The sequence below is a fragment of the Pholcus phalangioides genome, unplaced genomic scaffold (genome assembly GCF_987345545.1).
Source record: "Pholcus phalangioides strain wild (caught in Gottingen) unplaced genomic scaffold, Ppha-v1.0 ptg000012l_1, whole genome shotgun sequence".
NCBI classification, from domain to species: Eukaryota; Metazoa; Arthropoda; class Arachnida; order Araneae; family Pholcidae; genus Pholcus; species Pholcus phalangioides.
The window spans coordinates 2,987,698-3,015,207 of NW_028301605.1; the positions used below are offsets into that span (position 1 = coordinate 2,987,698).

The following is a 27,510-nucleotide window of genomic DNA, read 5'->3' on the forward strand; positions in this document are numbered from 1 at the left end:
AATCATTTCATGTGAAGCAAAATATATGAGAAAATTCATTAAAAAAAAGAAAAAGATGCCTACACTTAAATGTTTCTAGTGCCCACACAGTAAGGTTCTTGACACCAAACTGAATGGTCCGGATAAACATCCTTTCAGTGCAAGATTTTTAGCATCAAACTGAACATTCTAGAAGCTTATCTTTTTCATCTGCACGTATGAGACAGAGAATGGAGTCCACCCCATCATGCAGATAGACACCAACAAACTTGACTCTGTTGTATAAGTAGTGTACAATTTCCTTTTCAGACTTTCATTTTCTTATCTTGTAAATTCTCACACATCTAATAATGCTTTTACTTAGTTTCAGGCATTGATCAGTTTTTGCCTTTTTTACAGTGCTGCTTGAGTGTTTGATAACACTTATCTTTAAATTTTTGGCAGCATCTAGAACAAATTAAACGGTTTTCTATATTCCATAGAAACCTATGGACAATCATGTTTCAGCTAACAAATTATCTTCTTCAGCCAAAATATTGCTGTATATGAGTACAAAAAATTGAATAAAAAAAAGTAAAATAAAATTATAATTACATGTGCATATAAAAACAAAAACAAAAAAACCTAAAAATACTGTCACCTCTCGATTTACTGCAAATGTCAGAAGACAAAGAGAAAGAGCAGCATAACAACTGATGGCTTTATCTATTATCTGGTGAAACTTTCATCAACAATTCTAATGAAAGGCTTGAAGTACAACTACTTGGCTGTATGATGCACCTCCTACACATTCCTCTTTTATTTCTAACAAATTGGTAAATACCGGAATGTGTGTTCTGAGTGCATGTGTAACTTATTTATATTATCAGATTTGTGTTTGTTTTGTGTTCTGCTGGTTCTACCATCTAGCTTCCATAGTTTGAAGTGAAGATGGTAAATATGCTCTGATCTTCATGTTATGTAAGTATCATGCTAAAGGTTTACCTGTTCTCTGAGGAGACCTTTTTTTAAATGGGTAGGTTCGAAGTACCCAAATACGAGTCATAAAGAGGTGTAGTGTAACGAGAAGATACTGTGAGTAAAATAGGGAGAGAATCAAAGAAATTGTACAGAAATCATAAAATAGAATATTCATAAACTCAAGTGTTTTCTTTTTTTATTGGAAATAAAATATGTTATAGTACTTGTAATAAAATATGTAATGTTATAGCTCTTACTAGAGTTAAATATGCACTATCTTATGTTTGGTTAAAATTTATAAAAAACTTACTTGGAAAAATTAACCTGTTTGAGCATGGCCACACGTTTCTGTTTTAATTCTTCTTTACGTCTTTCTATTCGATCTGATTCTGCATAAAAGTTATCCATGCTTTCTTCTATGATGACCTCTTCTTCTTCAAAGGTGGGGCCAGTGATAAACCTAAATTAGCAGGTGCATACAATTTTAAAGTACTACTATTAAGGAAGGAGGAAAAATCATCCTAGTATAAAACATGAAAAAAGTATTTAAAAAATTAGCACTTTCTAAAATACAATATTGTGATCCATGATATTAACCAATTATTTACCACTGTCCCATTTTTGGGACGCTTGTTTTCATTTCTAATTAAACAGTGGAATTTTTAGTTTTGATTGTTGTACGTAAATTTTGAACTGACTGTTACAAATTCAATAAAAAGTACTCTAAAATTTTTAATAAATAATGATTACCTAATTAATAATTCATAATTTTCATTTAATAAAATAATTTCCTTCAAATAGTTTTCCTTTCATATTTCATTCACATCTTTTTTTTTTTGAAAAAATTAAATACACTAAAACCTCTCTTTTATGGACACCGATGGGACAAAAAAAATTTGTCTATAAAAGAGAGGTGCCTATTAATCAGGGGTTTGAAATGAATACTTTTATTATACGAGGGGAAATCATTACTTAGCCAGAAAACTGTACATGAGGGGTGTCTGTTAAGAGGAGTTTTACTGTAATGCCGTTTTGGCATATAATGATTTAATATACATTTTCATAAAAATGTATGAATTGAGTTAACACCAACTGATTTTTAGATTTCATATTCCTGGTTCAATAAATAAAAGAAACTTCAACTAGATTTAGAATAGCTGGAGCAGTCATACTCTGTGTGACTCTCATCAGTAATTAATTCCAAGACTAGGACAAGCAAAGAAATTTGGGGGAAAAATCCTTAGGTCAAGATAAATTTTTCCCAGGGCACATAGTCAAAACAATGAGGCAATTAAGTTTTCTGGAAGTCTAATAGCCATAATCTACAGTACTTACGAATGCCCCCCATTTTCACACACACACAAAAAAAAAGAGAGCAAGCTAAACGTGAAAGATTACAGATTATACTGGAAATTTCCTTTTGGGCAAGAAATAAAGGACTACTACAAATCTGCAGTGACTTAAAATACATTATGTGAAAAGAAAAAGTTGAACATGAAAATATGTTGCATGAATATCTGCACTAAAAGTCATGATCATTATAATATAATTTAAAAGGAACAAAAACTATCTTCATGTACGATTTCAATTAAGACAACAAATTCAAGTAAGTTTCATTGAAAACACAAGAAAAATGAGAATGTCCATGAAATATGAGTTATATGGTCAAAATATTCTTCTTCAACTATTGTGTGACTTTTGCATGGAAACATTTCTCTTTAAAGAATGTGACCTCAAAAGCCTTCAAGCTTTGCTCAAACCATGCAAGTCCAGGCATAAGCAGATACAGGAAGGAGGGCACATAGGGGTGATTGCCTCCCTCACACTATATACACGCACCCTCTGTGATTCGCAACCTCCGTTCGAGAAGCCTGCATCCTGCATTCTCTAATGAGCCCAGGGTATTACTTTACTACCAATTAATACATGTTATAAGAATACAGAGATCCATATGAATGGGATTATTACAATTATAATTACATTATAATTATAATGTAATTATAATCTCTTATAACATATAGGTAAGTGAAAACTTAGAAGAATATCTAAGTTTGGTTTTCTACTCGAAAAAAAAAAATTGTGTAGATAATTCTACTCACTCAATATTTTCAAAATAAAACATACATCAATTGGAAAATATTTACAATTTTTAACAATCAAAAATTTTGAAACTTCAACAAAAAATAAATCACGAGAATAATTATTATAACTAACTGAAGGAAACAAAAAAATAAATATAATGAAACTGATAAAAGTTTCAGCATTAAAAATCTTACTGCAATGCCTATAAACACATTTGATTTACTTGACCTACAAAATTGGTATACTGAAACATAAGTAGATCTTTACCTTCCATGATCTTCTCCTTTGCCAATGGCAATCAATGCATGCAAATCTGTGCCTCTTAAACCATATAATAGCAGCTCTCTTGCTGCATCGATAGCCTCTGGGACTCTTTCTAGACATTCATGAAGTACCCATGATCTCTTTGTAATCTTGCTCTGTAAAAAAAAGTTCACTTCAATCGAGGATAACAATGTCCCAACATAAAATAATTAGAAAGTATTTGGTGTTGCTTTGAAAGTATTTTGAACCACTTCTTCCCATGAAACAGATTTGGAGTGATAAAGTTTGAACAAGCTGCCAAAATAAAAAGTTGTTCATAGTTCTTGATAGTTTTGAAATGTATCTTCATTTGATCAGTACATTCACAGGACTAACATTAGGCTATTTTTTTAATTTTTGGGCTACAACAATTTGAGATTATAGGATGATAAGAGCTAACACTAATCATTATAAATAATAGCTAACAGTTTAAGACCAATTCAGGATGGCCAACAAAATACATTTATGCCTGAACTGGAAATCAAACTTGGACTCATTAAACCATGAGTGGTGAAACTAATCAACAAATATTTTTATTTTATCTTTCTAATGGTGTTCTAGTTTATCTGAAGATATGAAATCTTCACAATATATTTCACAGATTTATTGGAGCAATCTTAAATGAAACTCAAAAAAAAATTTAACATAAAACTATTTCTTAATTCATTTTATAACTTGAATTCATGTTTGCCCAAATTGTTCCAGTGTAAGTGCATTTCATGCCTTCTGGGAATATTGTAAATATATTATAAATAAAATTATTAAAAACTTATGATAACTAAATGAAAGAAATTTAAACAGAGAAATTTTTTTTACCAAATAGTCTTGTATGGTCAAAACAGATGCTGGCATTTTTCGCCACTGGCGTTGATATACTAAATCACAATCCATATTATATGTCTTGGCAAGAGCTAAAGCCTCACCATACTCTTCATTATTTATCTAAAATATATCAAATACAATTATTATACATTTAAGTGATAACAAGATTCATGTACAAAAATTAAAATAAACAAAAAATAAGAGAAAAATTCAACTCACTTTTCTTATATAAAGTTCTTCTGGAGTTGTGGATTTCAAACCAAGTAGCCTATATGTTTTATTCATGTACCTAAAAAAATTAGCAAGCAAAATTACTTAACCGACTGACCGTCCATTGGTCAGATAAACATCTACTTGAAAAAGGTTCAAGGATTTTTTTACAAACTATCTAAAAAATGCTTTATCTCTTGAGTAAAAGACCTTTCAAAATGCAAATGGTAAATTTTTCATCCCTCTTTGTGTAGGAACAGCTGGGTATTAAACTTCGCTTTTTGAGTTAAAGCATTTTCATGCCAGAAAATTTGAAGGTTATCCTCTCTTATAGAAGCCCATATGACAGACCGATTTAGAGAAAGAAAATTGAAGCAATATGCAGTTGGACTCACTTATAAAAAACATGGATAGCACAAACTTTGCCACGTAGCGAAGTTTTTCCATTCCCTGTGAATTGCATACTGCTTATTTATGCTTACCAAGCGAGTGAGGATATAATAAAGTTTGCTTATAACAGATATTTTTGCTGTTTTTTTAGACTTCATTATAACATTCATAATTTCAATAACTATTTCCAAGTTTTTATTATTTCAGGAGCATATAATATAATAATACAGATAAATAATTTATCACATCATCAAATGAAGAGAAGCAGGGATATAGAACTATAACAATAAAACATACTTGACTTTTTTTCTTGGTGGGCGAAACCTCTCAAAATCTGTCATATAGAACATAGCAGTTTTAGCTACATCTGTGGCTTTGGTGAAAAATGACATATCTTCATCATCACTGCTGTCTTCTCTAACATTATCATGAATATCACTAGAGGAGCGTTTCTTTGACGTCACAACAACCTCACACTGTTCCAAAAAATATAAATAAATAATAATTCATACATTGCAATAGAGTAACAGATGAGAGTATAATATGAGATTCAAATATAATGTCATGTCACCAAACCTGATAAAACATATTTTATTTTATCATGAAACTATTCTGCGCTCAACTTTCCTTCATGCAAAAACATTTTACTTTTAATTCTAAAAAACAATTAGGAAAAAGATGTGGAAAACATTTATAATCAATCAGCACTAAATTGATGTATTCATCATTTACTTTTTAAAACAAAGAAAACAAATCCATCAATAAAGAAGAAATGCATCAATTCTCACTCATGCACAACACATTCATAGCACTAATGATTACCAGAAAAAAAAATTTATATGCTGATCTATCAATTGTTAGGTGACCTAAAATTGTCAAAAGACGATAGAGACAGGGCCGTGTACAGTTTGAAAGGGAAAGAAAAGTTGTTAAGTGATATTTTAAATAAATTTGAAGACTGAGAAAGGCATACTAGTAGTCTGTATAAAAAAATATATAAAAAAGCACCCGAGTGGTGAGGTGGTAAGATGCTTGTCTTCCACCATGAAGGTTGTTGTCACAGTCCCAGGTTCAAACCCAAGGGAGGATATAGATATTTTCCCTAAAGAGCTTGAGGTGACCAGCGATAGACAGCGCCTTCATTTCCAACCTGTCTCATTAATGGCAGTAAATTGCAATGTAGCGATATGGTCAGCATTGGTGTTTGGTGAAGTCTGTATAAAAAGCATATTTGCTAAAAATATTTAGGAGAAAGTTAACTGTGAAAAAAAAAATTGAAAAACAGAAGTGGTTCATTGTTAAGAAACATCTATGTTTTTGTATGTGTTCTTGAATGATCATTCTTCAAATGTTTGTGTGACTGTCTGTGGTTGTGAACTTACTTCTACAGCAAGAAATCCTCTGTCATGAGAAGCTGACACTTGCACACCTGGCTCAAACCACTCCGGAGATGCTCCAAGTAAGTTTTTCATCGACTGGGTGGATGATACTGTGACTGCACCTGATGTTCTTGCCAAGATCACAGCCTGCAAACACAGTGAGATTACCAATGGCTCAAATATTAAAGCATGCAAAACAGTTATCCAAGATTAACAATTAATTATATAACTTTCTTACTTCATCTGACCACCAATTGACATCACAGAAATGCTTTCTCAAGGGATTTGAGAGTAGTTCTGCAGCTTTTCTTTTCATTCCTGGTTCACAATACTGTGGATTTATATCCTCATAATTTGGCTACAAAAAGTAGAGTAAAAAGTTTTTTTTTATATAAAATAGTGTTATGAAATTATGATCATCATGAAAATTTTGTTGGCTTGATTGCTCTCTGCGGAGAGAACTTTTTAAGCAGGACTTTGGACTGAACAAACATCTTGAGCCCGTTGCCCATGAGCATCATGATGCTCCCTGGAGCATTTAAGAGTGCTCGATGAGAAAAGACATTGAAAGATTATTTTTCAAAGTACTGTATATAATCTTTGAAATAGATGTCCACGTGAGCTCAGACATTTAGGGAATAGTAAAGCCTTACATATTCAGGGAAAGTAAAGCCTTACATATTCAGGGAAAGTAAAGCCTTACATATTCAGGGAAAGTAAAGCCTTACATATTCAGGGAAAGTAAAGCCTTGAACGAATAACTTTATAGTATTCCTAAGCATACTAAAATATATACAAAACTTGAGATGCACCTGCAACTCCAACTCCCAAAATTTTTTCAGACGCAGTGTGGGTAAATCCCACAAGGATAATGCTCCAGACATGTGAATTCCAACAAGAATATTATCAGATGGAGACATAATCATGCGGTAGATAATATCCTGACAAAGAAAAAAAATGTATAAATTAGAACAAGTTTATAAACAAATAGTAAATCATAAATAAATAATTTAAAAAATTTAACAGAAACAAAAGTTTCCCCCACAGCCTTACAAGTTTGCACATAAGAAAATTGCAGGGAGTGGGGAGAAACTTGTTATAAGTAATAAATTGATTTGAATGACAATCAGCATTATTAAAATTCTTGTTTGATATGTCCATAAAGGTGATGGTCCAGAATGTCCATAAAGGGAAATGCATATAGTTGAGCCCCATATTCGCTGAGGTTACATTCTGGGGGGGGGGGGGGGTGTGACCACGAATACGAAAAATATGCAAATAAACAAAGCCATTGGGTTTTCTTTTTTTTTGGTATGTCTTGTTTATTGAACATCATCAGAAGAGCAGAGGGTGACGCAGAGGTTGAAGGGGATGCAAAAGAGGGTGCAGCGATTGTTGGTGATGTTTTCTGAAAGAACATTGTGATTTCTGTTTACTGTTTCATCTTTATATCATCAAGTATGTTGACAAGGCTTCCTCTACCAATTTTTCTAAATGTGAAGAACGTACGTAAATGGATCTATGTCATGAAAATAATCAATTGCTGTGATTTGAATTTGCGAAGCCCTTCCGCTATGTTACTCATGGTGAACTTGTCTTCCACTTCTTTATCTTGATATTCTTCATCTGGTTCCACTTCAGTTTCAGGAGCAGTCTGCTGCATTAATTCATCCTTCGTCAATGCCTCTGAATTGCTATTAATTAGCAGTTCGACTTCCTCTATATCCATATCATTGAACCCTTCTCCCCCCACCTGTTTTGCTCATGTGACAATGTATTTTATAATCTCTTCAGTTGGCTCTGTAGAAATGGTTGTGTCCTGGAGCGCACGTTATGGCCAAAAGTTAATCCAACTGAGTTGACTGTTTCTCTCTTAAGATCTGCTCTAGTGATGACAGTAATGGCAATGGCGATAGTGTAATTCTTCCATACCTGCAAGACATTTTCTTCATTTGCATCTTCTTCTATTGCATGCACAATCTTCTCCACTAAGTGAAGTGTATAGTGAGCCTTGAATGCTCGCATTAATCCCGATAAAGAGGCTGAATGATAGCTGTTGTATTAGGAAGCATATAAAAGACTTCCACACCATCAGCTTTGAACTCATTGACATCTGGGTGTACAGGAGCATTATCCAGTATCAAAAGAACTTTGAATGACATGTCTTCACTCTCAAGGTACCTCTTGACTTCTGGAACGAAACACCGTTTAAACAAATCCAGAAAAAGCATTTTCATTGTCCAAGCCTTTTATATAATTGTTCACCCAAAAAATACTCTCTCTCTGAGACCTTTGACTTATCCATTCCCTTCAATGCTCGCGGATTTGCAGACTTGAAAATGACAATGGGTTTTATCATGTACCCATACGCATTTGCACAAAACAACATAGTAAGTCTATCTTTACTTGCCTTAAAACCAGGGGCTCGTTTTTCTTCTTGGGTGATAAATGTTCTTTGCGCATTTTCTTCCAAACTAGTGCAGTTTCATCAGCATTAAACACCTGCTGAGGTGCATAACCCTTCTCTTCAATAATTTTCTGCAAAGTCTTTGGAAATATTCTAGCTGTCTCCTGGTCGGCAGAGGCTTGATCGCCAGTGGTTTTTACATTGCGTAATCTGAATCATTTCTTAAACCTATGAAACCAACCTTTACTTGCATGAAATTTTGATAAAAAATAGACATTTCACCAACCTTTTCCTCTATAGAAGAATAAAATTTTTTTGCCTTTTCTGTTATAATATTACAATCAATAAGAATACCTTTTTTTTAGCAGTCATACCCACAAAGAAACAGTGTTTTCTGTACAAGAAACACATGGATCCCGTAGGCGATGCAAAGTTTTTGCTGCCATAGGTGCAGCTACAGCCACGGCTGATTTAATTTCAGATTCCTTTTTCTTGATATAACTTACTGTAGATTCTTTAATTCCGTAATGATGAGCCACAGCAGCAATTGACTTAATTTCGCCAAGCATAGTCAATATATCCAATTTTTCTTGTAAAGTTTTCACATTTTTTGTCTTTTCGAAGCATTATCCGTAGCACTAGAAAAATGAGACATCCTAAACGCGCACAACTTAAATTTTGTAAACAAAACACGTGAATGAAATTGCTGATTTCCAAAAACATTTTCCAATAAAGGAAAAAACCAGCGAATATGGGGGGGGGGGGACTATTGTATTTGCATGAGAGGTCTTTCTTCTTGACTGGCAGTTCTTTGATGAGATGCCATAACAGTCATTTGTGATGCACAATAAATATAATCAACTAATTAATTTTATATTCAAATTTAAATTTAGTTTACTAATTATTAATATCTGATAACAATATTCATTTTGTTGAGTGAAATATAGTAAAGTAGCAGTAAAGAAGAGTTTTTTTTCTGATTGGGAATCACTGCAAAAAACAAAGCATGGGCGTAGAATTTGGCTCGGAATAAATATTAATAAAATATTTAATCATTTCAAAACACAGCATAGAACAAAAAAATTTTAAGCACTTATTAACATTATAAAGGTATAAATGCAGGAAAAACAATAGTAAATTTTTTATCACATTTGAAAAGCAAAAAATATATGTTATTGTGATGTATAAATAATTCATCTATCTTTCTGAGACTAGGTACAATCAAACCCCGTTGTAGCACCTCTATGCCGATTTAACGCCAACCCCGCTAAGTGCTAAAATTTTTCAGTGAGAAAATCTTCTATATATAGAGATTACACATTTTAAGATTCGATATAACGTCAAACTCGTTATAGTGCCAAAAATTTGCGAGACAAAAGGTGTCATTACATCGAAGGTGTGACTGTATTTATTAGAGAAAGTGACATTAATATATATATATGCTCAAATGGGCAAACTTGGGTGAATGCGACAAATGTTTTACACTTGCTCTTACATATTATGTGCTTTAACTATATGCATGCACACTATTTTTCAAACCATGCATAAATTACAGGGTCTACTCAGGTGCAGAGACTGGGTAATCTACTGTACTAGAAAATATTATGTGTACCAATATTACACTGGTGAAATAAATTAAGAGAATTTGCATATTTTATCGAATTTCATGAAAAGAACTGAACTGAATGTAAAACCACTGCTTCTAGACAAAAATGCAAATCTTGTACGTTAAATACGTGAGTATAGGCAGAGCCAGTAGAGAAACAGGCTTTATAAGCGCGCGTAAGTTAAGACGCATTTCGTTTGCTAGCACACCTCAGCCAATTTCTTGGTGTTATTTTGCTGAAATCGGTTAATTTCAAATTGTAACAGTAAAAATGAGTAACTACCAACGTTTAGATGATGGAATGAGGTGGCGAATTGTGGGGAGGCTAGAAGCAGGCCAATCTCAAGTCCAGATTTGTAGAGAGTTCAATTTAACGCCCAGCGTCATGTGTAACTTATGGAAACAGTTCAAGAATACCGGATCCATCGAGAGAAAGCCTGGGCAAGGTCGTCCAAGAGCCACGACGGCCAGAGAAGATCGCCATTTGTCGATTATAGCGAGGAGTGCTACAGCTTCTCAGCTCTCTTGTGACTTGTATGCAGCCACAGGAACCCGTGTATCAAGGGTGACTGTTTCCAAAAGACTTCATGAGAGAGGGTTGTTTGCAAGAAGACCTGCTGTTTGCGTCCCGCTCACTTCTACGGACAGGAGAATCCGTTTATCATGGTGAAGAGAGCATAGAGATTGGAGTATGGATCAATGGGCGGCCGTTCTCTTCACTGATGAGTCCCGGTTCAGCCTAAGCACCGATTCTCGCCGTACGTTCATATGGAGAGAACCAGGGACCCGCTACCTACCCTCCAATGTCCGCGAAATCGACCTTATGGCGGAGGAGGTTTAATGGTCTGGGCAGGCATCATGTTGGATGGCCGCACGCCTCTCCATGTCTTTGAAAGAGGCACTGTGGCTGGTGTGAGGTATAGGGATGAGGTCTTGGAGCCCTATGTTCGCCTTTTCAGGGGTGCAGTTGGCCCTGAGTTAATTTTAATGGACAATAACGCGTGGCCACATAGAGCTCTTCTGCTAGACGATTTTCTAGAGATTGAGGATATTTCGCCGGTTCGATTGGCCGGCCAGATCTCCAGACCTTAACCCTATAGAGCATGTCTGGGACGCTCTAGGGAGGGCCATTGCAACTCGCAATCCCCCTCCGGGAACCATCCAGGGAATGAAAACAGCATTGCTGAACGAGTGGAACCGATTGCCACAGGAAATGATAAACTGCCTTATTTCAAGTATGAAATCACGCTGCGAGACCTGTATATCTGTAAGAGGGGACCATACCCCCATTAACGCATCTCAGTTTATCAATCTATTAACCTATTTTTTTGTTTATTCTGCAACCACAGTTTCATACCTTCCGACTCCAACGAGTGTTATGCACGATCATGCATGTGTATTACAATTATTGAATGATTATTTGTTTTGTATTGTATCAATGTATGTATTGTACATATCAAATTTCATTAAAATCGTTACAATAGTTCTAGAGATAATCGACCAAGTCTGCAAATTCTCTTAATTTCTTACACCAGTGTAGATTTGGGCATATACCCATTAGTTTATAAAATTTTAGAGAAATGCTTTGCTAAAACAACATTTAAAACATGACAGTATCTTCAAATAAGAAGTGGAGATCTCCATTGTAATATTATTTTTTGTGAGAATGTGTGCATGCAGATTGTAGGATAAAAAGTCCACCTACTTGTGCATGTGATGCACCATCTTTCCAATACACAGGAACAATTTGCCACCAGTAACTCTTTGAAACAGCCTAAAATTAAAAAAAAAAGTATAAAAGGTGTATTTAAGTGAAAAGATCATTTACTGATTGAAACTGAAAAATCATGTCTAGCTAGCCACAAACTATGCATTAAATTCAGCTAAATATACACTGAAGAGCCAAAAAAACTGAAACCTCCTGCCTAATATCATGTAGGGCCCTCGCGAGCCCGCAGAAGTGCCGCAACACGACGTGGCATGGACTCGACTAATGTCTGAAGTAGTGCTGGAGGTAATTGACACCATGAATCCTGCAGGGCTGTCCATAAATCTGGCGGAGTAAGAGGGGGTGGAGATCTGTTCTGAACAGCACGTTGCAAGGCATCCCAGATATGTTCAATAATGTTCATGTCTGGGGATTTAGGTGGCCAGCGGAAGTGTCTAAAGTCAGAAGAGTGTTCCTGGAGCCACTTTATAGCAATTCTGGACGTGTGGGGTGTCGCATTGTCCTGCTGAAATTGTCCAAGTCCGTCGGAATGCACAATGGACATGAATGGGTGCAGGTGATCAGACAGGATGCTTACGTACCTGTCACCTGTCAGAGTCATATCTAGACTTATCAGGGGTCCCATATCACGCCAACTGCACAACCTCCCCCCCCCCCCCCATACCATCACAGAGCCTCCACCAGCTTGAACAGTCCCCTGTTGACATGTAGGGTTCATGGATTCATGAGGTTGTTTCCGTACACGTCCATCAGCTCGAAGCAATTGGAACCGAGACTCGTCAGACCAGGCAACGTGTTTCCAGTCCTCAACAGTCCAATGTCGGTGTTGTCGGGCCCAGGCGAGGCGTAAAGCTTTGTGTCGTGCAGTCATCAAGGGTACACGAGTGGGCCTTCGGCTCCGAAAGCCCATATCGATTATGTTTCGTTGAATGGTTCACACGCTGACACTTGTTGATGGCCCAACATTGAAATCTGCAGCAATTTGCGGAAGGGTTGCACATCTGTCACGTTTAATGATTCTTGTCAGTCGTCGTTGGTCCTGTTCTTGCATGATTTTTTTCCGGCCGCAGCGATGTCGTAGATTTAATTTTCTACCGGATTCCCGATATTAATGGTACACTTGTGAAATGGTCGTACGTGAAAATCCAAATTTCATCGCTACCTCGGAGATGCTATGTCCCATTTCTCGTGCGCCGACTATAACACCACGTTCAAGCTCACTTAAATCTCGATAACCTGCCATTGTAGCAGCAGTAACCGATCTAACAACTATGCCAGACACTTGTTGTGTTATATAGGCGTTGCCGGCCGCAGCGCCGTACTCTGATTGGTTCCATATCTCTTTCTTTGCATAGGCATGCCTGTACCAGTTTTTTTGGCTCTTCAGTGTATTATGCATTAGCTGTGCATAATATCTCCACTTAAATAAATGTCAGCTACTCAAAATGACACTAGATGAGCTTCAATCAATCTGATGGAACTCGTGTAGAGTGGCCATATACTCCTTCAATGGGGAAAAAAAGACTCCTGTTTGGTTATTTCAATGAGAATAACAAGCAATAATAGAAATAATAATTCATAGTAGATAGAACTTAGTTCTGTTATACACTGTCCTGAGCAATTTCTACTTCAAAATATTCAATACTTAGCTTGTAACATTCCACTTAAATTGCACATTTAAAAATCACATCTTTGCTTACATCTTTGAAATTGTTGTGCTATGGCCAAATAATTTTATACAGTGGATTCCACTTATAACGTTTTTCAGAAAAACTTTTTAAACAGAAAATCTATAGATGACTATTAATAAAAAACAACAAGAAAATAAGTCATACTAAGTGGGAAAATGTTTTAAGCTGGAATATTATAATCAGGATCCAACTGTAAACCATATCAGCGCCTACAAAGAGTGAAAAATATTTAAAGCCAAATAATTGACTCGTGAGAACATGCTAATTTGAAATGTAATTTGAAATGCTAATTTGAAATGTAATTTGAAATGCTAATTTGAAATGTAATTTGAAATGCTAATTTGAAATGTAATTTGAAATGTAATTTGAAATGTAATTTGAAATGCTAATTTGAAATGTAGTTTGCATCTGTAAAAAACATGCTAATTTTACAGATGCACTCGCTCGAAGGCAATCAAAGAATGAATTTATAATTTTAGAGAGAGCAAAGATGCTAGTGTTATGAGTGAGTCGCTCCCACATTTATATGCGTAGTCACGTAATACAAAAAAGCCCTTTCTGCCCCAGACAACGCGGACATAGTGGCAAGTGACTTCCCATTTATGCAACAGTTTATTTTAGGTGAGTTATTCAGCACTGTCATGAGTTTTGTGCAATGTTTGCAATGTGGTTATCAGGTCAATGTCCTAATCATTAATGATTAAGTCAGAAAGTAAATATTTATTGTTCTTAAAATTCCTGATTGTATCTTTGATTTGTGCAGAGTTGCGAATTTGAAGTTAATTCATATTTTACTTTCTCAGAAAAAATGTAAAATATGTTGTGGGACCATGCACAACTTTGGGCACGTGACAATACCAAAAATTGTTAAAATCAATCAGTCTCTCCTGACTGCATAAACCTCTGGTATATCTCTATAACCCTTTTTTACCTAAGACTATTTTCCTAAATTTTCATCTCCAAAATTAAGGAGTTATCATATGGCAGTAAAAAAAAATGTCTATGTTATGATTCCTATCAACTATTCAGATGCATATTTGTATTAACGTCAAGTATGCACAGTTTTGTTTCATTCTTCGTTTTTTAAGAAGAAACCCCAAAGAAAGTGAACCTGGAGAAGTCCAACTGGAACAACAAGTGAGATTGACTATATCCTATCTAATAAGAATCCTAGATCCAAGATCTATATGATCCAAGACTGCAGTGTTCTCAACAAACTCAATACAGGAAGTGATCATTGACTGGTGAGATGTAAAATAATGCTTAATACTAGAATGGAAAGAGCAAAACTTATAAAAAATACAAAAACTGTCATCGATATAAACTCCAGTTAGAGCTGAAGAACCAATTTTATTTGCTATATAACACCACTGAGGATGGACAAGATGTCACAATGATGAACAAAACTTCAACCACTACCCTTAAAGAAGTAGCAAAAGAAGTCACTGGAGAAAAAGCAATCAAACTGATGAAGAAAATAACAGAGGAAACAAAGAAACTGATGAAAGATGAGAGAATTTCAGATTAAAAAGAATGACCCTAAATCAAAAGTGGAATGTGCAGAACTTTGTAAGACAGTATGAAAGCGAATTACCAAAGATGTCTGGAAGTTTAATTGTAATATTGTAAAGAAAGCACTAGAAGAAAATAGGAGCTTAAAATCAGCAAAACCAAAACTGTGTGTTGGGAGAAAGGAAAGGAAATTTTTGCACTAAAAAGGAAAGATGGAAATGAAATTATTAGTATTGTTGAAGAATTTTATAATACTTTATACAAACATGAAGAACGGGATTGGAACAAAGGAAAGGAAGCAGGAAGAAAAGAAAATGGAGTACAATTTGTACAAGTAGCACTTGTGCCAAAAGAAAAAGTCTACAAGGCTATAAGATGTATGAAAAAAGGGAAATGCCCAGGTGAAGATGGGATTTCAATAGACATTATTAAAGAAGCTGAAGAATTTGCCATGAACCAGACATGCACCTCGTCCATATTCCTCTGAGGAAGTTCAAACGAATTGGTACATGTTGGAATGTGTGTGTACGTATCAGGCGCGGATCCAGGGTGATGTGTTGGGGGGGGCGATTTTTCACAATGAAGATGTCGATCGGTGAGACCCAACCTAGTGTCCGCAGGTGCCAAACGTACTTAAAATAAAAAAACTAATAAAAAATTAATTAAGAATTAAAATTATTTAAAACTTTCAATTAATTTTCATTTAAAAAATTAATTAACATTAAAATTAATTAACATTAAAATTAATTAACATTAAAATTAATTAACATTAAAATTAATTAACATTAAAATTAATTAACATTACATTTTAATTGAAAATAAAAATTAATTAAAAATTGAAGGCAGTTAAAAATTAAATCTAAATTAAAATTTATATTTATAAAAATTATATTTTTTCAATATGCAGCATACTTATTTAAAAACTTGCTTGCAGCAACTGGTGTTACAATTAATGAATAAGCTGTTTTTGATAATAAATTTGAACGTTTGCGCCGGCTACCCTCGCAAAAAATACCGTACGAAAAAAAAGTTTGAGGAGCAGACTGAATAATGTGTGTTATATTTATAAACATTGTAAGGAATTCTGATGCACATTACCAGTTAAAAATCTTTTCTTATTAACAGTATCATGAGCAATTGCACAAATAAATAAAAACTTTGCAGATGAAAAGAGAGCAGAATATGAAAAGCGTATGAAGAATTGGTATTTTAAAATGTTCCTAGAATACTACTTCCTCCTTCGCTTGATAAAAATTAAAAATTAAGGCTCACAGTTAACCGGACAAAACAATGCGCACAAATAAAAATTCATCCGAATGTATTCGATAAATGCTTTTTCCAGCTTTTCAAGTCAAAGTAGAGAGATACATACTTTCTGTTTAAATTTAATTTTTTTGATCCCCGTGAAAGTATTAAACGTTTCTCTTTGTGGCGTTATGATAACAATTAGGCAAATTAATATGAATAAAATAAGGATCTCTGTCAACCAGAGGAAATGAATTCTAAGAAACCTCGTTTAAGAGAGACGATCCTTGAACATTTGAAGGGAAAAAAAAATATCTAAAGCCCTGATCATGGCCTCCACATCCTAGAGCGGGCCCCTAGGCTGAAGCCTCTAGTGGGCCCCCAGACCAGACTTTTCACGGGCCCCTTTATAGTTAATTTATAGCTTAAAAAAACAAAAAAAAATGATGAGAATCGTCCCCGGCCCTGTCGGCTCCACCCTTGAGAGCATGAACTTTACGCACAACAACAAAGTAGTTATCAAATAAATAGGTAGGCTACTACTCGCACACCGACAGCCCCCTTACCCGTAACGGGTCGCACTGAGCTTGCGAAAAATTCTTGTGACCGCTCAAACTTTAAATGACTTCATGGCTTCAGATAAAAAGCTGAACCTATGCGGCGCAGCTTTTGTCCTCTCATATGTAGGGTCCGTGATAAGGCAGTTTCGGTTTCAGTACAGCACAGGGTAGATGTTTTCCCTGTTCAGATTTTGAATGCCGGTGATGGAATCGGCCAAATGAGCTTTGTTTACATCAGTGATTCCAGGTGAGCCCTCTGTGGTCTGTCTCGTTCGATAGAGAATTCTATTTATTTGCCGGCAGATCCATGTGGGGCCTTCAACTGGCTCTGCTTGTCTCGTACTAATTCATATCAGCTCAGTACTCCCCACTCGGCACTGGACCCGACCAAAGGGAGTTTGTTTCCATCCATGGGGTCCCTAAGGTGGTCCCTCTTGTTTCGCTCAATACCTTGTTTAGTATTTACTCATGATCTGCTTGGCGTATGCACTGAAAAGGTTCGGAACCGCTGCTGGAAACTCAAGCATCCAAAGCCGAGCTACACTCACTCCAGCAACTTCTCGTGTTCACGTATACGCTTCGAGGACTTGGCGATTGATGTAGAGAACATTAAGCAGTCTTCATTCAGTTACTCACGTTCTAGACAGTTAATTTTTCTTTCTGTGAACAATTTTATAGCACACCAAACTTGTATCCTTTCTTAAAATGAAAATAAGTACTACACACAATAAAACACCCATTTATGACATGTCTGTATTTACAAATAATACCTTTAAGTTCCTCATTTATCACTTATAATTTTCAAACGAGACGATAAAATTTAAAAAATTACAAATTTCCAGCTTTGTATACCCGATTTATGAAAATATTTTGCGTCTGAAACCCATTTTTGTCTTCAAATAAAGTTTCCCATCCTACTACGTATAGAGTCAGACTTTCAATAATCCCTCCAGTAATCCGGTGTTTTTAGGCCGGTTTTCTCCGAGCATAGAAGAGGAAAACATAGTGCGCACATGTTTATGAGCAGAAGTTTGTTATTTAAATGGACTTTTTCAATCAATCTGCAGTAATTCGGCGATTTCGTTAACCCAGTACACCCTGGTGTGATATGTGCCAAATTAGAGAGAGTCTACTGTACTAATAATTCATATCTCTATTAGTTCTAGAAAAATTGAATTCCATCAGCCTTTTTTTTTTTTTTGCTGGTAATTTTTCAGTTTTTCCCCTCAATTTTTTTTTTTTTGCAACACTGATTTTAACCATCCTCATGCCCCGTTACTGAAGCTATGTCCTATTTACAGAACTAAATGGGCTATAGCCCAGGGCGGCAAGTTCAGAAGGTCGGCAAATTTGAGGATTGAGTGGCCAAGAAAATTAGCAAAATGGGAGAAGGGCGGTGAAATTTTTATAACCCTCAAATAAACCCACCTCTTCCCAGACAGCAAGTGACCGTGTCAGTGAGTGACCTAGAGAGTTTGCAAGCACGTGAATGAGCAAAAGCGTGACTTAGAGCGGGAGTAATGAATGATCAAATGAGTGACATAAAGAGTGAGGGACCAGTTCAGTGAGTGGCCTAGAGTCAGCCGTCAGAAGTATACTGGGCCCCCGGAAAAAGTAATTTTTCTGAGCCCCCTACCTGGCGAGACACGTTTACTTTTAAAATTTTAAACCAGAGGCCCCTCTGCATTTGAGGCCCCCGCCCGCGGGGAATGCGTTAAGATGGTATTGTCTAGAGCGCGTGTAAGTAACAAAACAATTACCAAAACCAGCGTCAAACACGTGTGTGACCAAAACAGGGTGCAAACATGTAAATGACTAAAAGGTCCGTCCCACGAGAGTTTGCTAGGGGACGCTGGGTAAGATAATTAAAGTTAATAAAAGTCTTTGTCGGACATAAACTGCAAAAATAACAGCCGGCGTGAAGTAAACCGTGCTTGTTCGGTCATTCACAAAGGAAGACGCTCGTTCCTCTGCCTTTCTATTGAAAGCCTTAAAAATTATTGCTTCCCCGAGGCCCGAGACGACCGCGGATCCTGACAGACTTTTATTATCTTCAACTTTAATTATCTTATCCAGAGTCACCTAGCAAACTCTCGTGGGACGGACCTTTAAAAGAGTGACTTTAATACAGGTGTACTTGCACGAGTGGGGGGGAGGGCTATAACATGGGATGAAAAATTCGTGGATAGAGTAGTCGAGAAAATTAGACTAGAGTGGAAGGGCGGTGAAATTTGAATAGCCTTCAAATCGGCAAAACCGTAAATGCGCTTCTGACTGAACATCAAAATTACTCTCAATCTCCTAACCTGAATCTCTGGTTCGGTTTCAAATAAACAACTCATAAAGGATGAAAACTTTAATTTGGAACCACCTTAGCAGGAGTTTCAGAGAATTACTAATCAAGAAATATAAAATCTTGGAAACACAAATACACGAAATACTAAATGGTAAATCTTGCTTATTCGAATAGGACGTCAAGATAAAATATGAAAATGTTTTTAAATATGAAAATATAGCATTGAAAAGTTATTGAAACAAGTATAGACTGTTTTCGATAACAAGAAATAATTGACGCATATTTCAATAAAATATGTGGGTACTAATTTGTCTGCATAATTAAGAAAAATTTAAGAGTAAAAAAACTTCCTAATGAAATTCTAATATTGCGCGATTTAAAATAATAAATTTCTTATTCAATTTTGTGCAGACTATATGGTTGTCAAAAACCTATTAAAAAACAGTTTTTCGCCACAGATACGTTAAATAGCAAAAGCTTACTTTCATGCAAATTGGAATGATTTTCATTATTATTTAATTATGATTATCAAGTGCACAATATTAATTTTCAGATTTTTTGTCTGAAAAGATGGTGGTTAAATTTAATTCCCGCAGAACATCCGACACCACACAATCAATTTTATATCGTGGATTCCACTTATAACGTTCCTCAAGGCCGAAACATGGGAAGAGGAGGTAGGTTTGGTGCCCCGGGCGCTGGACCGGGGGGGGGGCGTGAATTTCAACCTTTTACCTGCCCTTTAACATTACAAGGGACACCAAGATGCTGACCAAGCATCTGGTTGCGGCACTGCTCTTAGAACCTTTTCCCGCTTAGTGCGATTCATTTTCGTGGTTCCATCTTCAACTAATGCTCAGACCATAGAGACGTTGCAAGCGGAAAAACGCTTTGAACGGGAAATATTAATATTTCCCGTAAAAGCGTTTTTCCGCTTAAAACGATGTTATGGCGGTTTTTGGAAAAGCATTATACGCGCGATCCACTTTTTATGTTTAATCAAGGTACTTATTTCAAATTACAAAGGCTTTAATTATTAGATGGGGCCGAGGCCTATATTTTCATAGATATTATAGAGAAGCTATGTGTGTTCAAATGCTCACCTTCTGGTGCAGGGCTTTTGAGCTACGTTTTCGAGGAGGGGGGGGGGGCTTTGCTGAGATTTTCCATACTTTTAGGCCCCACTATAGTGAATTTGTAGAGTGAAAATCAAAAAATGATAAGAATCGTCCTGAGCCCTGTTAGCCTCACCCTGTGGGGAAACCCCCGTTAATGTCATTATCAGTGAATCCGTAAGCGAATGCAGCTTCATCCTCTGGGAAAACCCCAGATGTGCTACAAAAAGTAATAGAATTAATTTTCTTAATATCCATTTATTTTAAAATTTTAAAATTTTTGCTTACTGAAAACATTTTTTTTCGAAGACATGGCCATTTTTTGATTCACGTCAAGCTTGCGGGTTTCAGGACTGAATTTAAAAAAAAAGAGATAACAAAGGCTAGAAAACGATGATTCATCTTATTGGATGGCTTGTGCTTTATTGCGCGTTACCAAGAAAACTGAAGGGTGTAAATTTTTTTCCTCTCTACACGAGCCCTTAGGCGCTAGGGGGTAAGCGAAAAGGCAGCGTGACAGCCGAATCGTATGGAATCCCTGTAGAACCTTAGTGGGAATACAATTGACCCTCCTCCGGCTATGACTTCTTTATTTTTTCGACCTTACCAGCAGAAGAAATCTCAAGGTGGAACTTGGGGAACAAATTTTATGGAAAGGAACTTTGAGAAAAAAAGGAAATTAATTAAAAAAATTAAGGATTAATAAAGAAAAAAAGTGAGGTAACTGGAGTTATGTTTGCTTGAAGGCTCTTGGGAGGGGCGATCGTCCCTTCACCTATTGTTTAAAGGCTCTTGGGGGGGGGCGATCGCCCCCATCGCCCCCCCCCCGGATCCGCCACTGGTACGTATAGTGAACCTTCCGTGAAGTTAGTTTCTGTGTAATGCTTGTTATGTGTAGTGCTGCCATCTGCCATAAAATTTTTTATGAGTTTTCACTATGAGTTTTTTCTCAACTCATAGTGATTGAAGTATAATGAATGAATAATATACCGTTGTAGGTCTGTTGCTCTCTGCAGACAGAGTGATACTATCTCATCAAAACTCTTTACCATTGTTATAGAAGAAGTACTCAGAAAACTGGATTAAGATGAAAAAGGAATTAAAAGAAATGGAGAATTTATCAACTATTTGCATTCAGCAGAAGACGTTGTTATCAGCAGTAATCCAGACACTAGAAGAAATGATACAAGAACTGGGGAAGGCAAGTATTTAATTGGGCTTGAAAAAGAATTTGCAAAAGACTAAAGTTATGTTCACCTCCATTGCGTTGAAGAGTACAATCTTGCTCAACAACACAGAGACAGAAGTAGAAAGCTATGTATACCTGGGACAAGAAATTACCATGGACAACGGAATCATTAATGAAATAAACAGAAGGATCAGGATTGGATGGAACACTTTTAGTAAAAACTGTGTAATTCTGAAGAGTCACATGTCATTATGCCTGAAAAGAAAAGTGTTTAACCATTGTGTGCTACCAGTAGTAGTAGTAATATGTGCTACCAGCACTGACTTATGGAGCTGAAACATGGGCACTCACAAGCAAGTCTAACACAAAGGAGCATGGAAAGATGTATGCTAAGCATCACAAGGAGAGACAGAAAACAAATCACTTGGATAAGGAACTACACAAAGGTATATGATACCATGGAAAAAATTAAACGTTGGAGATGGACTGGGCATTTTGCAAGAAGACAGGACAACAGATGGACTACAAGTATTCTAGATTGGTAACCCTGTGGTGGTAAACGTATGAGAAGGAAAGATGGATCGAAGAGATCAGAAAAGTAGCTGGAGTCAACTAGATGGCTAAAGCATCAGACAGAGTGAAATGGAAAAATTTAGAGACCTTCATCCAGCAGTGCATTGAAAATGGTTGTTGATGATGTACAGTATGCCACTGTAGCAAATTTCCAACATGACAAATATTTCAGTGAATAAAGCAATTGATTATTGCAGATGCAGAATCAAACATATTCATTCCTTTTATAATATATGATTTTTTTCCCATACCCAAACAATACAAACAAATACCATAGAAAGTTTCTTCAACACAACACTGGTTCCAAGTAGCATCATAACTACAAATATTCAGTAATGCTCTGACTTATTTTCCTTCACATTCATATGTTGTTTTATTCTAAAAATAATTTTCTTAATTAGGAAAAGTTTGAAGGATTTTCACATTGCATTTTTCAAGAAAAATGTTGCCCCTAAAAAAGTCATAAAAAAGAATAAAGACAATCTTTAAATTTACCTCTCTTCTCCTCCCGAAGAAGGTGGGGCCTTCAATCTTGGAATGAATTACCGACATAATTATTAACACACAATCAATCGAGTATTTTGACATGGAGACACCAGTGTCGATTAGTAAGGGACAACTCCAGGTTATGATGTAGCAGGGAATGTTTCTTTAACAGGGTTGTAAATAAATGGAATAGCTTACCCTCTGGGAGTTGTGAATTTTCTCAAAATTAGCATGCTTAAAAAGAAATATGATGTTTATAATAGGATGAATCAAGAAGCTATCTGAACTTAGACAAGACAACCATAATTTTTTAAGCGCAGTGCATTTTATTATATCATAATTAGTGTTTTACTGGTTTTATTTTAGCGTGCATTAGTTTTTTCATGGTAATTGCTCCTTTTGGGTTGCTATATTTTAGTTACCATTTGACATCCATATTTTTAAGGGTATGTTTTTTCAATTTTCTCATTGAGCATTTAGCCTTTTATGGCCTTTAATTTGGAAGTTGGGTATTGGAAATGTAGTTTGGAAATATAGTAAGTCACTACATTTATAAAAATACTACAATTTTGAATGAACTTCTTTGCACTTACCAATTCATCTTCCAAAGAATCAGATAATTTGTAATATGGATGTCCATGTAAGATACGCCAAGATGTTAGACCAAACTGCAAGGAGTTTTTGCCACCTTTAGAACATTCAGCAGCACCAGCTGCTGCATGAATTCTTGAAGGTTGTCCAGATATTAGAAGCAAATGGCTGGCATGATGGTAAGACACTGCACTGACACCATTAGGGTAATATGATGACAAGGAAAAAGTGTGGCTTTCTTTAGAACCCTCTGAGGGACTGCACAAGCAAAAAAGAAAAATTGAAATAAAATAAAAAATTGAAAAAAAATAAGAAATACTCAATCAACGAAGTAGAGTGACATCTTTACAAAAAGAAGTGACCAAAATAATTTTACACATGAAAAGATTCCATAAATTTTGAGTCTGTTTAGAGGTTGTTCATATAAAAGTCAAGTATTTTGACAATATCTTGCATTTGTAACAATTGAATGTTATATGAAATCAATAGGCTTTCTGGATAGTATACCAAAGTGAACTTGGAAAAAAGTGTTGTTCTCTCTATCGAGAACCAAACCCAGGACTTCTTGCATACCAGGCACGAGACAAACCCTTTTTACTTAAAACAAGTGTGACTTGCTGAGTAAACATTGCAGCCTCTTTTAATTTCAGCTAATGGCCTCCGGCAGCAGTAGTAATGAATGATGATTTTTTGCTCAGCTAAAGATACATGAAATCAATAGTTTTCTGGATATTATGCCAGGGTGAGCTTAGGTACATTCTTTATGGGAAAAAGGTCTCTCTCTCTCTATGGTATAATGATCAGTGCGCTCGCCTGGTATGCACGAGGTCCTGTGTTCAATTCTCAGTGGAAAAAACACTTTTTTTCCAAGTTCACCACAGTATAATATCCGGAAAGCCTATTGATTTCACGTATCTCTGACCGAGCAGAAAATCATCATCCAATTCATATTATAATTGCCTAAATCCAAATTCTTAGCAGATTATGAGTATAAAATAAGCCCACATGCATTCTGACAGGGTTGCTAATTCAAATAAACAAATGCAATACATGCCGCCTTGTATATGGGACAGTTTCATTCAAACTTTCCAGTTTGGAACAAAAGATTTGTGAGGTTCCCTATGTGTTTAAAAACTTCCTTCAATATTTTTTTTTCTGATCTACAATACTAGCTGATACTACTACAGTAGTAGTATTAGCTGATGCTTGAAGGATTTATCATTAATTAAAAATAAAGTGCTATAGATCAGGGGGTGCACAACCTTTTCAGTCTACAGGCCAAATATGCAGTAATGCTGCTGCTGCTTATGGGGCCAGAAACTTGTATATAAAGTTGTATAACTTGTATATAACCATATTACCTATATTTTACGGGAAAATCCCAATATTATCATAAAATGTCCTGTTTCTTACGCCCTTATTTTCAAAGAGGCTTACTTGAATTTTTTTTTTATCAAAGATAGAGATAATTTTTTCATGACATATAAATTAATACTTTGACAATTTTTTCAGTAGTGATTGGCAACTTCACTTGCCCTAGACAATTCAATTTTTTTTTTTTTTTTTGCTGTTATTGGCAAATTTACTTGTCTTTGAAAATTTTTTTGGCTGTACTTGGCAACTTTACTTGCCTTAGACAATTTTTGAGCTGTATAAATGGCCACTTTACTTGCATTTTACTTTTTTTTTTGTGATGATTGGTGATATCTTGCATAGATCCCAATTTCCTGTATTTTTATGATCAGCATAGGCTTTTATCCTGCTGCCCGTATTGATAATTTTCTACTAGAAAATATTTGTGGGATGAATGGAACTTCTTAACAGGTTGCATTTGGCCAGCGGGACGGAGGTTGTGCATCCCTGCTATTGATCTTGAAAAAAATAAAAATAATACCTAACGTAATGAGAGATGATTTTCCCACCATAAGTTACGGCTAGAAGTTCATAAGACCTAAAAAAAAGAAATTAGCATTTTTTTAATGTGAGCAAAATTTTGAATAATACTTTAATAGAGAATTTCAATGATTCATGTGGAATTTTAAACATTTCTGTATCAGTGAAAAGTCTGTTTTATTCTGGTTTAACTACACACATACATTACTAAAGTTCCAGATATACTCAAGCTATAAAGTAGTAGCAGCTTTTAAAAAGTATGGTAAATGAAAAAAAAATAGAGAGAGAGATATTGAATATAGATTACACAAATGTTATGAATCTCAAGCGCACAAACATTCCTGCTGGAAGGTAAAATTTTTCGCATGATTATGATGGTGAGCCATATAAGAGGAGAACTACTTTGAGGTCCAAATATCAATGGAAAACACCGATGAAATCATTAAATACAAATACAAATATACAAATACAAATACAACGCCACAACAGGCAAAATGCCCAACGAGGTGGCTCGTTCATATACTTTTATTTGATTGGTGCAGAGCATTTTTATACATAATCACAATTGATTTACATAAATCAAACTTTCTTTCTTTCAAGTTGAGCACAAATCCTGTCTATCGTAATAGGCAATTTACTACAGAATGAATTATGCCAAAAGCACACATTTGTAACTAACAGTCTGAGCATGTATCTAGTGTTCAGCATGAGTTTTTGAAGCCGCCTCTATTTTCAAACTATGAGTGAAGTGTGATGGCTTAATATATATAACATCCAGATGAACCTTGACCCCTGCTCTGCCCCATAGGGGATATAAGCGATATATATAACAGATAGCCTATACATCAAACTACAGTAGACTGTGGACCATCCGACCAAATGTGGCGGAAGGGAAGGCAGAATAACAAAAAGACTGAATAGGCCAGACTTCTATAATGCCGGAGTTCTAAAATCACCCAAGAGTCGGCTAAAGATTTGAGAGCCTTGCTAGACAATGTTCTAAAGCACCTGAGAGCATTAAACATTGCAAATCTTAAAACAGATGCTCTGAGTGAAGTAATATTAGCCAATTTAATTGTTAGAAAATTGGACAGAGAAACAAGAAAACAATTCAAAATGACCCTAGAATCTACAAAAATTCCTAGTTGGGACAGTTTGATTTCGTTTTTGGAAAGCAGATGTGTCAATTTTTGGAAGGTATCACGTGAACCATTCCGGTCCGTGAGCCTCACAATTCACCTATAAATAAATCGAGGACATTTGCGGTAAAATCCTCTAACTACGAGAAATCATGCCCTGTATGCAAAATAGAACGTTCCATCTATAATTGTTCTGAGTTTCATAAGCTAAGTATTAATGACAGGCAAAATATACTGAAAGAAACACCTTTGTTTCAATTGCCTCAACAACTCTCATACAGTAATTGAATGCATGTCCAAGGGCTGCAACATATGTAGTTACAAACATCACACCCTCCTTCACAGACTTAAGTAAATGACTCATTAGAAGACAAAACAAAAAAAGAAGGAAAGTTGCCTCTGGAAGCATCAAACGTACTCCCGCTTGCTGATAAACAATCCGATGAGATGGGGGAAGTCAGTCACACATCGACCCTCATAAACAGCACTCCTCGACAAGTGACAAACAACTACGTTCTTCTGGCTACAGCAGTGGTATACTTGAGGGATTCACAAGGTTGTTTACAGCCATGTAGAGCACTGTTGGATAGTGCATCGCAGTCAAGCTTTGTCCCTACTAAATGCACAAAGAGACTTGGGCTGAAAAGAAATAAAACTTTCGTCGCTGTGTCTGGGTTGAGCGGCTTACCAGGAAACATAAACCAGAAACTGCATGTGGTAATTTCATCTTCAGATGACAAGTTTAGGCGCTCATTGAAGTTGCTAATAGTTCCGAAAGTGATGGGTTTCAGTCCTTCCAGATATATCAACAAACCTGAAGTTTCCCCTCCAGAGAATATACGGCTAGCAGATCCCGACTTTAATGTTCCGAATAGAATCAACATTTTATTGGGTGCCGAAATATTTTTTGAGATTTTATGCGAACATCGAATTACCACATCTAAAATATCGTTGCAAGAAACTGTTTTTGGTTGGATAGTTTGCGGTGCGGTGCAAAACGAAACCAAAAGTAATGTGCTATATTGTCACTTATCGAATGAATAACATTTAGATAACACCTTGAGAAGATTCTGGGACTTGGAATCCGTAAACGAAAACAAGCTTATTGAAAGTACTGAGGCATTTCTTTGTAAAAAGCATTTTTGTGAAACTCATTCCAGAAATGAGGCAGGTAGATATGTAGTGCAATTACCTCTTAAATCAGATCAAACACAACTGGGAGATTCTTTGGCCATGGCTAGTAGAAGATTGAACACAACGTGCAAACGACTAGAAAAGGATGGAGATATGAAAAAACTTTACGTGTCCTTCATGAAGGAGTATGAGGATTTGGGACACATGGAAGAACTCACC

At 35.8% G+C, this 27,510-nt stretch overlaps 1 protein-coding gene across 2 annotated transcripts in view; it reads right to left on the reverse strand.

Annotated features, from left to right (window-relative positions):
• The window catches only part of LOC149079146 (NBAS subunit of NRZ tethering complex-like), a 110,917-nt gene that overhangs the window by 67,510 nt on the left and 15,897 nt on the right, over nucleotides 1-27,510 (reverse strand). For both annotated transcript variants that reach the window (XM_089240028.1, XM_089240029.1), the window contains exons 8-18: nucleotides 25,020-25,076; nucleotides 23,128-23,383; nucleotides 11,844-11,912; nucleotides 6,938-7,066; nucleotides 6,364-6,483; nucleotides 6,129-6,272; nucleotides 5,044-5,222; nucleotides 4,366-4,435; nucleotides 4,141-4,266; nucleotides 3,289-3,440; nucleotides 1,250-1,399 (exon numbers count right to left, since the gene is read on the reverse strand). In XM_089240028.1, the coding sequence (XP_089096154.1) occupies nucleotides 1,250-1,399; nucleotides 3,289-3,440; nucleotides 4,141-4,266; nucleotides 4,366-4,435; nucleotides 5,044-5,222; nucleotides 6,129-6,272; nucleotides 6,364-6,483; nucleotides 6,938-7,066; nucleotides 11,844-11,912; nucleotides 23,128-23,383; nucleotides 25,020-25,076 (1,452 nt within the window). The remainder of the gene's footprint in view (nucleotides 1-1,249; nucleotides 1,400-3,288; nucleotides 3,441-4,140; nucleotides 4,267-4,365; nucleotides 4,436-5,043; nucleotides 5,223-6,128; nucleotides 6,273-6,363; nucleotides 6,484-6,937; nucleotides 7,067-11,843; nucleotides 11,913-23,127; nucleotides 23,384-25,019; nucleotides 25,077-27,510) is intronic.